At 25.1% G+C, this 12,639-nt stretch overlaps 1 protein-coding gene across 2 annotated transcripts in view; it reads right to left on the bottom strand.

Moving 5' to 3' along the window:
- Positions 1 to 406: 406 nt before the first annotated feature.
- Positions 407 to 12,639, bottom strand: part of LOC126904792 (uncharacterized) — a 72,373-nt gene continuing 60,140 nt past the window's right edge. Inside the window, exons 6-17 of one of the 2 annotated variants that reach the window (XM_050684037.1) lie at positions 10,227 to 10,342; positions 9,036 to 9,207; positions 6,129 to 6,257; positions 5,932 to 6,065; positions 5,700 to 5,868; positions 5,506 to 5,622; positions 4,181 to 4,305; positions 3,940 to 4,121; positions 3,653 to 3,808; positions 3,292 to 3,580; positions 1,289 to 1,433; positions 407 to 677 (exon numbers count right to left, since the gene is read on the bottom strand). In XM_050684037.1, the coding sequence (XP_050539994.1) occupies positions 497 to 677; positions 1,289 to 1,433; positions 3,292 to 3,580; positions 3,653 to 3,808; positions 3,940 to 4,121; positions 4,181 to 4,305; positions 5,506 to 5,622; positions 5,700 to 5,868; positions 5,932 to 6,065; positions 6,129 to 6,257; positions 9,036 to 9,207; positions 10,227 to 10,342 (1,915 nt within the window). In that variant the 3' untranslated portion in view covers positions 407 to 496. The remainder of the gene's footprint in view (positions 678 to 1,288; positions 1,434 to 3,291; positions 3,581 to 3,652; positions 3,809 to 3,939; positions 4,122 to 4,180; positions 4,306 to 5,505; positions 5,623 to 5,699; positions 5,869 to 5,931; positions 6,066 to 6,128; positions 6,258 to 9,035; positions 9,208 to 10,226; positions 10,343 to 12,639) is intronic. The other variant, XM_050684038.1, reaches the window with a different exon arrangement.

Below are 12,639 nucleotides of genomic sequence, written 5' to 3'. Positions count from 1 at the left end.
AAATTAAATATATTGAGTATTCACCCTTGTTTTTATTAATTCTATTAAATATATTTTTAAATCTAAAAATAGAGCGATTAATAAAAATTTTATTTTTTATAAGTAACTAGTGCAATATTATTTATTTATGTGATATACTGTTGTGTTGAGTAATACATAACACAAGTTACTTGTCACTGCAAGGAAATTACTTCTAGAGTAATTTAAAAAACAAAAAGTTATTAAAATGCATAGACAGGTACAATAGATTTATATTATAATAATTATGACTGGTCCTGTCTTAAATCATGGATACTCCTTTGCGTGAATCTAATGTCTCTATAATTTTTTAATAGTAATTTAAAAAGAAATTTCGTTACACAATCATCGAGTAACTTTTGAAAAATAATCTACTTAACTTTGGATATACTATTGTCTAGAGTTACTTATCTACATAACATAAAATTGAAAACATTTATTTACATACTTAATCTAATTAAATTTAAATCTCAGTTGTTTAATAACTTTTAATCAATAGAGCGAAAATACAAAAAAAAATGTTTAGTAAAATTGAATTAATTTTGTGAGTTCCATTAGATGCTGCCGTATGTGCTGTCGATCCAGATAAACGAATTTTATCAATTTCTGATCTCCATTTGATAAAGTATTGAGGTGGTGTTTGAGTCATGGCTTTTAATCTAAAATTCATGATAAAAAGTTTTTATTATTATAAATTTTGGCTCAATTATTTTACTATGTTGTATATTATATTGCTTAGAACTGTTTTTAAGGGGACAGACACTTGAGTGACATATTAATTATTATGTCATATTAATTTAAGAGTAGAAACTTATTTATCCTAGTGGACAATAAAGGATAATATATTATTCAATCAGAAATCAATACTGGGTTTGACATTAAAAGAAGGGGCTTAGCGACCGTAAGTTCCCCAGTTTTTGACAGTTTATATAAATACAAGCTGACACTATTTATATTTAACGTCCTTAAAAGCTATTGCTTATTTTAGAGAAATGGTAAAATGTATATAGCCCAATTTAACTAAATGGAAACCAAACTGTGCCTACGCACTGAGGCAAGACACATTCTCAACTGAGCTATGTAGACCGTCTATTGATTTTATAACATGGACTAGCAAAGTTGAAAAAAAATGCTGAAAAAAATTTTTTTTTCAGGATTTGGTGTAACTAAACTCACATTAGTAAAAATAAAATCCAAAAATAATAGTTTTTATGTAGAAAAATGTGGTTTGTGAACATAATTGCATAGATTAATTATAATAAATACATACTTTATAACAACAATGTTAGTTTGCCAAGGCAGGGTATTAGTAGAATTCTTTTCTCTTGAACAAAATGTGTACAACTCTAGACCAGCTCGATCATCAGTTTTTTCTGAATATTCATGTACACTTATATTCCATGCTGAACACGGGCCTGTGATAAGATTCACTACTTAATTTTAAGTTAATTTTTAGTTTTTCTTGTTTAAGATTAAAACATTTTGTTTGTAAAATACCGTAAACTTTAATAATGAATATTTTTAACTTAAAGTATGCAATTAATATAAACATTGAATTAATGTATATTTGAAAGTACCAGAATATCTGGAATATTTTCAAAAGTATTTATGTTGCCACGTTAAAAAATCTTTTATACCGAAAGAAATAGTTGAAAATATTCAATATTTATAAAGACAAATATTGTTTTACAATAATTGTTCAAAAGTTACGCGTGTAGCCCGTTCAGCTCCACGTAGCTTATTATCATCCACCCCCTTCTCGCCACTTGACCTACGACAGTCATAGTAGTCGTGTCCCACACTATGGTCACCTATGTCAGTACGTACGTGCACGTATTTGGAGTTGTGTCGTACCATTAAGTCCAATGACTTGTGGCCAGTGATGTTGCATAGTTTTTGTTGGTTTTGTGTCGGTCTGTATAGGCGAAAAACCAAACTTATATTTTCATGAATACTTACTTCACATTTGGGGGTGATATTCTAATAAATTCAAACACCGATGGCGTTTCTCTGTTTTTCGGTCAGTTAATACCTATTGTCACCTTAAAAATAATCGTGACACATGTGATTGTTAACGTTGGCCGAGAAGAATTTGTTGTGGAGCATTCAGAGGATTGCAAAATCACGAGGCGGAGCAAATGTCAGATGGCTGGGTAATGTTATTCTTTTCTTTATGTTAATGTTCTTACTATATGTAATTGTTTGATTTATATATGCGTAATTAAATCATGTTCTTAGTTAAAATCTAATAAATTGTCTTTAGTTTATTATTTGAGTGTCAAGTAAAACACCCGACCCGTCATTTATATCTAGTTAATTAATTTAATTGTTTAAGTAAAGAATTCAAAGGTCTTTCTGTGATCTAGAATTCAGATTCTATTTTTAGTTTAATGATATGACAATTCCAAATTTCAAAAAATTTTGTTTTTATAATATTTTTAATTTGATAATTCGTTTTTCTCCAATTGCTTGCCAAATTATAGCAATTTTTGACTATCTCACTACTGATAATTTGATATTTAGCTTATTACAATAGTCATTATTTCTTCATGCTGTCACACAAACAAGTTTTATTCACTCTTCTTGTTATCATATCTGTCACTTACAATAACAAGAATAGGTAAACAGATTATTGTTGCTTCTGTTATTATAAAAAATAAGTAAAATCAATGATAAATTTTTATTTGAAATTCACATATTTAAACAATCTTAAAACGTAATTGATTGATTGTAAAAAAAATGTTATAATAACAAAATTGTTTGAAAATTATTTTATGTTATATAATCAAACTAAAAATAGGCGTTAAAACTAAAAAAATAAAGTTAAGCGTTTTATCTCTGAAAAGATTATTGACTTTGTTTATATCAATAGTTAAAATATGTTAAAAAACAAAATACAATAGGTTGTCAAAGACATTTAAAAATGTTTAGGACTTTGATAGATGTTTCTAATATACAATAAATAGAATAATTTTAGAAATAAATATTTTAAAATCTAGTAGGTTGGAAAAATAGAACTTAAGGTAACGACGTCATTTTTTAGATTTTTATTACAAATACTTAAATTGCAGCAAGCTGGACATTTAGAAAAAAATTAACAAAAATTATCTATCACTCCACTTAACAGTATAAATTATACTAGTGGTAATGAATGCATTTAAAGAACATAAAGTTTTAATCGAAAGTCAAATAACTAGCCTTATATAATATAATGGAATAAATAAAATTTGATTAAGGTAAACATTTTTTTTTTAAAAATCTTAAGATACTTACGGCTTTGAGTACTTCCTATTTCAATAGTTAAATGACGTTCAACATTAGAGTTCAAAAGCCATGTGCAATCTTGGTGATAATAAAAATTGAGAGGGCTTTCTTTAATCATAATTGGGGATTCGATAATTCCGGTATGCTGATTAATTTCTCGATACCCACATACAGTATCATCCTTAAACGAGTACTCCGCTGAATATTCAAATCCCTTGCTTGACCAACTGTATTTCGATACTGAATAAATCAAGTTTATTGGTGACCATGATTTAATTGTAACGGGTAACCACTCGGCCTATAATTAAAAATTAAAAATAACACCTATCGAAAATTAGTTAGATTTGCGATTAATTTTGGTTAATAATACTTGAAAATCTCCACAAATACATGATAAAATGTCACCATTAGTAGATGTTATTAATAGCTGATCAACAACTGTAGTTAAATTCTTTACGCAACGACAACCTCCATCTCCACATTCTGTGTAGCATAGATTAGATGATAATTTATTTAAAGATATAATCTGAAAATTTTAATTGGAGAATTAATGGGATTGCGATATATTTATATTTATATATATAAAGTGTTAAGTAAGTAAGGAAATAGATCAATTGTTACAAATTATATGTATATATGTATGATACGCTTGATTACTTTAATGTTAACACTTTGGTTGGCGGATGGCAATAAGTTCTGGGAACATTTCATTTGTCCTTCAACGTTCCAAAATATTTGTTCAGTACCAGGATGTTTTAATTTTCCTATTGAAGAGCTACTTAGACCATGATAGTTAACATTACATAGTGTCTCTGGTTGCAGTGTACCTCTTTCTAATTCTAGCATAAAAATAAAATATAATAAAAAGTATACTTTGTATTAAAAAATTGTTGCAAACCATTAAAGAAACTGTAAGCTCCGTCCAAAAATTCGTTTTCTTCATTTTGTGTCGTTACCATTGATCTTCGAACTATTAGAGTCATTTCTGATTTTTTTGAAATAAACATTTGTCTTTCAAGAAATCTAGAAGTAAATACAGGAGTTATAAATAAATATTATATTTTTGCATAGTTTTTATTTACAAGAAATGTCTAAGCAGTCATACTAAATAAAACATTGTTGTAAAATTAGGTTAGTTTTGAGAAATTAAAAAAAAGTCATTTAGAGTATTAATTTGTACTGATTTAATAGATATCTAAAGGGATTTTCGACATTTGCGTGCTAGAGTCTCAATAATTAGAAGTAGGTTATATCTATTAATGTATGTTATAGAAATACTATGGTACTCAATTAAATAAAAACAAGTCTAATGATTTTAGGAAACAAATATATTTTCAATAATATAAATAAAACAAAACTGTCAACTATAAAATAAATAGTCGCAATTTTAAAATAAAAAATCAATGTTGTCAATGGTTAAATGCAAAAGTAAATATAAATAAAAATTAACAATAAAACTACTGTGCATAAATTATGTGAAATTCGTTTCAAAAATCCTTAATGGGTATACCATAAAACTTGGTACAAATATTCTTAATTCTAGTGTCGCTATCATGGTACTTCCTTTTTAATCTTGCTACAAATTGTTCAATTTTCAGTCTGTTTAACTTTTCTTTTATTTTAAAGTATTTAAAAAATTAGCGTTTAAAATTAAGTTAAAGGAAAGTGCCACCCTTTTACGGAATTATTCGTTTTCGGTAAATAATTTTGAATAGAATCCTACATTTCTATTAAAAATTTTGGATTTCGTTTTTTATTATTATTATCCATGCAACCAACCCATATATCTTCAAAATATTCCAGTCAAAATAGTTCCTATCTAAAGATTTGCTTGAGAACAGTGGTCTTGTAGTTGTAATTACACCACATACCGTTATAAATATGGCAATATTTAATGAAAAAATTCTATCATAAAAATTTTAAGAAAATATATTGTATAACTACCCCAATATTTGATAAAAATAACTGTAATGCACCATTTTATGTTTCAGAAAATGTTAAATAAAAGTAAAACTGCAACTTATACACATAATAACAAAATGGATTTATTATGAGACTTAAGGCTTAGAAATACTTTTAGATAAAGTGAATTCGCAAACGGGTATCAAATATATTAATTATTTAAATTGAATATTCAATTGTATAATTGCTCTATAATAGTTGTATAAATAATTCGCTACTTTGTATTTAATTAAATTTAGAATCCTAATTTTGTTACATTACCGCCCATTTGTATCTCTAGCATGTTTTTCAATAGGACCACATAGTTTTTTTATTTTATGTTTAGATTTTGTGTCAGAACCATCGTATACTTCTATATAAGATTGACATGATGGATTCCTGAAATTAAACAATAAAGTGATAAAAGTAGTAATTTTTGTAAAACAAATCATGCAATTTTCATTATTTCGACTCACTTCAAAATATAATTGAATAATGATACTTGAACTATTTCTGGCGTCTTTCCTACAAATCTAACAGTACAAATTGTTTTCCAATTTTGTAATCCCCGTAAATCAAAATGACCAGATTTGGTATCAGTTGATTTAATTGTTACTTCACATGAATCGTTATACTTGAATTCGTCTAAAATTAAACTTAATATTGAGAAAATATAAATCATATAATGGAAGAAAATAAATAACTTACTCGAAACAGAAACTATAGGAAAAAGTGACACAACTGGTGTAATCGTACTAGTAGAAGATTTTGATTCATCATCGATAAACTCAATAGTGGATACAAAACCACTATAGTCATAAGGTGGAATAGCCTCTCCAGCTCTACATATAGAATTTTTGCATAATTCAGATGAATCAGTCAGTGGTGTTTATAGTATACAATACCTAAATTCTAGCAGTACGTTTGGTCCAGGAAATGTGTATTCCTTTTTGCTTTTGTCACAGACAGTGGTCAATAAGGGGCTATTAGAGGTAGGTCCTTGGTAAACATTTATGTAATGACTGCCACAATTGCTGTAAATAAAATATATATATTTGATACACCACGTTATATTAACTAAATAATAGACAAATTAAAAAAAATAAAAACCAATAAAATTATTAAAAGGCTATTTTCATATAAAATCAAAAGTATTAGTTTGTAATATTGGCAGTAAAAATTTTGTTTTGATCCAAGTATTTAAAAGTAATGTTAAACATGAAAGTTGAGGTCCACATCAGAATCGATCGATTAAGTGATTAGGAAATTATCGTCAAATGAATAAATGCTGAGATCTTATATTATATTGATCGATAGATTTGGTCAAATAGAAGATTAGCATTGAAAGTTATAAACAAAAATATTCATCATCTCTTTAGTCTCTTCACAACTATAAGGAACCGGCTTTAACTTGTTGAATTGATAAGATTTTTACACCGGCTGTTGACCTGACGCAATCTCATTATGGTTGACAGAACCAGTAATTATATTGAATTAAATTTTTAGACAATTAAATATATTTAGGTAGTTCAAGGTAGTTACTTTAATCCTCGGTAGTGTATAATATTGTATGGATACTTTTAATTGGTTACCGTAAATATTACTAAATTACTAAATTTTAAAAAATTTAGTAATTTAATATCATTGAATATTTATTTAAATTAGCGGAGAGTTCAACATTGGATTTAATGTAAAATGTTGATATAATTATAAATTATAGTTAATTTAATATTCAGTATCATTACTTATGTCTTATTTTTGAAATACAAGATAAATTTAATACCCACTTAAATATATTTTTTAATTATTTAATAATTATATGCTTATTTTTAAAAATTTCTAGTTACTTTTACAGTAGACAAAAACAATATAAATCCACAATTGTTCATACTATAGCATTTAAGTATATATGTATCCATCGCCTAATATTTATAGAATGACCAAATATCATCCAAAAAATATTATAGTATTTTTGTTTAAAATTAAATTATTCACTATTATTTAAGAAGGGTTATTTTGCATGAATTCTTAATGAGTTTTATAGTAGTAATTATATTTTCTTATTCTATAGACACTGGTTTTACTATTGCTCTTATTATTACTAATAGTATATTACTTAAATCTCAAAAATTGGCTTACATGGACATATCTATACCATGGTCTATAACATCAACATATAGAGCACCTATCTTAGAACAGGTATTTGATTAATAAATTATGATCTATTTAAATAAAAATATGTTTCTTCAGTCTATAGTATTGATACGAAGACACATACTTGTAGAATTTTATTAAAACTGTTTACCAATAAACTCACAGTTAAATGTTTATGGATAGGTCAAGATATAAAATTGTCTTTTGTTAAAATATTAACTATTAAATATTTGTTTTCAAAAACTGTGTCTAGTAGAAATATTGTAGATTATTTAATAAATAGTAATTATGTATCCAATCCTGTGTAATTATTTTAAATAATGTGAATTTAAATGTTTTTATCACAACTTCTTAATGATGAAGTTGTTATTTCATTATGTAATAATGTTTGATATGATAAATGTATAAATTTTCGTTTGCATCTATAATGATTTTTATATGTATGCTTTTTACTTTTTATAATATTATAACATAAATTTAAAATTAATTTTATTGTATTTATTCACAAATTCATTTTATTAAATATTATATTGATTAAAATATAATAAAAAAAAAATTTAATTATGATACTCTAGAGAAATAGTCTTATATTACATGGAATTTTCAGAATGCACCTATAAAGAATAAAAGTAAAACATATTTAAATTCATTTCAGAAATGGTGTTAACATAAGATTTATTTAAAGATTACAAAAATATTTAAATAACAGTTTTTTTATATAATGAGAACTATATTTTGCATAATGGGAAATTAAAAATTTATTCAAAATCTTATAATCTGAAAGAGTTGTGTTAGTATGTACATTATGTCTGTCAATGTTTGGAATAATGGTTTGAATTATTTATTCTCTTTTTTCCAATGCTTATGAGCTGTCTAAATTTCATCGCCAGTTTTGGAAATTTCGGATAAATATACATTTATTTTTTTGGTGTTATGTACTATTATTGTATATGTGTTATGACCTACATAACATTATTTATGATATTTTAACATTTTGTTTATAATTTGAGGGCAATATTACAAACATAACAATATACAAATAGGTTTCCAAATATTGATTAGGTTTAATTAAATAAAAATTAACAAAGGAATTAAAAAATTTAAAAGTTTGGTAATTAATGCCCATATTTATGTAAGAAAAACTTCTAATGTTGACTACGATTCTTGAACATTTTCTCCTCGGTTAAAATTATTGTTATTTGCGTCACGTTTATTTCTTGGCTTTTCTTTATATTTTATTTTATCAATCATTGCTTACCACGTATGAGAGTTGCTTAAAATGGACTTTTCTTAACACTCAAAACTGAGTCTAAGCCCTAAGGTCCAGTATTTTAGAGTATATATGACTCTAAATGAGTAAAGAGAGAAAATAAATGTGAAACCTCTAGTAAGTATGTATTTGTCGATTTTACAAAAGTGACTTGAATAAACAACAGCTGGTAAATACAATGCAGTATTCTTGTTTACTAAAATGATGTTATTATACTTTTGCTGTATTAATAATACATTTTCATACGATTTATTGTTATACTAAATATTGTAATATCGTGAATATATCGTTTAATTATTGTAATTGTTGTAATCTTTATAAATATTATATAATTATATTTAAATATAATAAATATAAGAATATATTAAAAGTAATATCAAAAACTTACTTAAGTGGTAATGATAATGTTAAAAATTGAAGTCGAACTTTAGTATGGACTGAACTTGTTGTTATATGATATTTGCAATAAATTTTAGATCCATAGATACCCGGAAATCCTGGACTAGCAAGTACACATGAATCTTTCTTACAAGAAAAATCTTGATATAACCAATCACATGCTGAAAACACAATTTGTATTTTAATTATTGTTATAATGGTTTATAATTTGTATACAAATTTTTCAAGTCGGTTTATACTTGTTTATTTATGTTAAAAATCCTCTCTTATAAGTTATTGTTTGTATTAGGTAGAATGAGAAAACTTGAATAGCTCAGCACATTGGAAACAAACCTCAGTATCAAGGCACAACGCATTACTGACTGATCTAGCAAGGGCGTAATAAGGTGTGATGATGGAATAGATCCCTTTAGAAAATTTATTTTAATGGTGAAGATACAATTTTTTTCGTTTGGAGTGGTAGTGAACATTTTTTTTATTCATATCCCTTTTCCCAGAACTAACTTTAGTTATGCTATTGTGAGCTAATTAGTAGGCAGTCTTGACTTTAAAATTTATAAAATAGTATGGATAAATAAGGAAAATAATTTATCTTATTCTAAAATGAAATATTTGGTTATTAGCTTCTAATAGCTGAAATAATTTGATGTTTTTGATATTGTACATTTCATTTATGTATTTTAAAAACAAATAACTCATTGGTCTGTATTTATGTATTACATTAATCACTGTTTTTATTGGTTACTATGTGATAATTACATTAAATATTAAATTTTAATATACTTATATTATATATTTTAAAAGATAAACAGAATTATTTTTACTGTCTATAAATTCCATAACCAAAATTTAGTACAATTTTTTCAGGAAAATGCTCACGTACAATACCATATAAATATTTTACACAGAATAAGGGCTTATTAACAATTGACTCGCATAAATTTAAAAGAAACTTTACTCAATTTTAATAGAAAATAAAAAGTATTAAAAAAATATATATATATATATATATTTATATATAAATGAACATAATTAAAAAGCATATTATTGATAGGAAAACGTTTCACCTATTAATTTCTCCAATCATATTTTGGACTAAATAACTAAGACATTGATCAAAAACTTATAAATTAACGATATCAATAATTATTATATTATAAAATTGATTGATTTGACTTACTAGTGTGATCTATTCTTCTGCCACCTTTTGGTCTAAAAGATAGACCATAACTGTTCGTTAAAGATGTAAAACTAAAATATGCCAAAAATTGTGATCTAGACGTCGACTCTTCAATTCTAAAAAAAAAGAAACAAAAATATTAATTGCTGTGTAATTATTCTTTAAGCTAATTGATTGCAGGATAACTCAAGTAAAAGTAGTTTTCAGATATATAACTGTACATAAAACATTATATATACGTATTGGAATGATCGTTAAAAAATTTTATTTTTATTTTACTTCAGATTGCCAATTTGGTTTTTCGATTTTTGTTTATCTTACATACTACGCTATTTATAAAAAAAAATTATTGAATTTAATGTTTGATTAAAAAGTTATATTATCAAAAAGCCGTATCTTAAGTACAAAAATTTAAAAAAATAACGTATTTTTATCTTAATAATTGAATTTGATTTTATTTGTTTGTTTAAATACTAGGCTTGGCTTAATTGGGGGTCCGTCCCAAACCTGGGGCCCTATAAGACACACATGTCTTCGGCATGTAAGCCTTTTTGTCCTTTTTATCTGATCTCGGTAGAAGTATGAATAAGTTTTTTGTAGAAAAAATATTAAATCGGAATCTCAGTGTAATAATAATATATTAAATATTTCATTATTAAGATAGAGAAAATAGTAAAATGTATTTGGTTATAAGATTGACGTTTGTTTACTGAGGTATTCACCAGGGATGTATTCAGAAATCATTTTAAAAAGGTTTTTATTTTGGTAAATATAGTACAGAAATTTCTTTACTAAAAATCTAATTGATGATCAAAAAGAAAGTCTTTAGTCTGAGATATTTACCTAAAAAATATTGATAAGAGTCAAGCCCCCCTTAAATACGCCCCTGATATACACAATAATTAATCAAGTTTTAATTATAATAATTTTGTTAATATTATAGAAAACTTCGGCAGACTGTTATTTCTTAAGACTATGTAAAATAAGCAAGAGTATTGATTACTGTAATTTGACTTTACATTATAGTTGTCATAGATGGGTCCCAATTTTTTATGATCAATTCATAGACTTATACATCATATAAGAGTTTAATAAGATTATTATTAGATTGTACAGTCCTAATAATGTATGTAAAAACTTATATACTTGTAAACTTGATGAAATTTATATACAACTGTTAAACATTCATTGATAATATATGTAAAATATAATGCTATGCGCAAATGCTAAACTGTTTCCTAATATAAACTCTTCGTAAATATAAAAAAAAGTTTAAAAAAAGCGAATAAATTTAATTGAACAGTAAGATGATTATAAAGCATAAGTTCAAACAAATTAAAATATACGATTTATCGTATTTATATATATCAATAAATTTGATAAAATATATCAACAAATTTTGTATTATAAAAAAAACTTGTAGAACAGTAAAAAATGAATGGATTAAATTAATTATTCTATGATATCTAAGAAATGCCTTTAAACGGGTCTGGTAAAAATTTCAAACCTCAAGTCGTAAAACGCTAGTATCAGCAGCGTTTTACTCGATAATAGTCGACATTTTAAATCGCTCACGGTTAAATTAATAATTCAGTATTGTAATTAATACAATAAATCATAAAAAAACAGTAACACACTGGGAACGTTGCATAGTTGAAACAAGTATAGATGATATCTGACGGTGATTAAAATCACTATTATGAAAAATGCTTCTATACAAATCTCTAAATAGTGTTTAAGATTTTGAAGAAATTATTGTATTATTTAAAAAGCAACACGAGCTCTTATTTCCATATTTATATCCTGATTACAAGTTTTATGATTTATAAGTATAATACATGAATAAACTTATTGTAGTAATCACAAATTTAGTATGAAATTGTCATTGAATAATTTAGAATTGTAATTTTTACAAAAAAATTATTAAAAAGTTATAATTTTGTTGTATACAGAGTAATTCCTTTGATTTTACCTACTCGATCATCTTAAAATAATAATATGTATTATATTAAGAAAAATCTTTTTGCTATTATTTAATTATTATATTTTTAGATTTATTAATAATTAAGATTTTTTTAATACATCCTTTATGTCTTATAAGGATGTTAACTTTATTTTTTTAAATGGTTTCGTATATATTTATCTAGCTAATGAAATAAAAAATGATCTAATTAAGAAAATTACTGATAGATAATATTTTTTGGACTAGTATATTTATACCTAAGTCAAAGGAAGAGTACGACTTAAAAACATACGTATAGAATAAAAATGGCATAACCTTTAAACATTTTTTTTGAGATTTGAACGTTCTGATTTTACATGTCTAAATATAAAATACACACATGTGAATGAGTAGTTTATGATATCGGATATCAATATACAGGGTGATTTTTTTATCATAACCCACTCAATT

The sequence above is a fragment of the Daktulosphaira vitifoliae genome, unplaced genomic scaffold (genome assembly GCF_025091365.1).
Source record: "Daktulosphaira vitifoliae isolate Bord-2020 unplaced genomic scaffold, ASM2509136v1 Scaffold_4, whole genome shotgun sequence".
In the NCBI taxonomy this organism is placed as follows: Eukaryota; Metazoa; Arthropoda; class Insecta; order Hemiptera; family Phylloxeridae; genus Daktulosphaira; species Daktulosphaira vitifoliae.
Note: the sequence above shows the minus strand (reverse complement) of the source record. Positions and strands in the feature narration are given on the sequence as shown.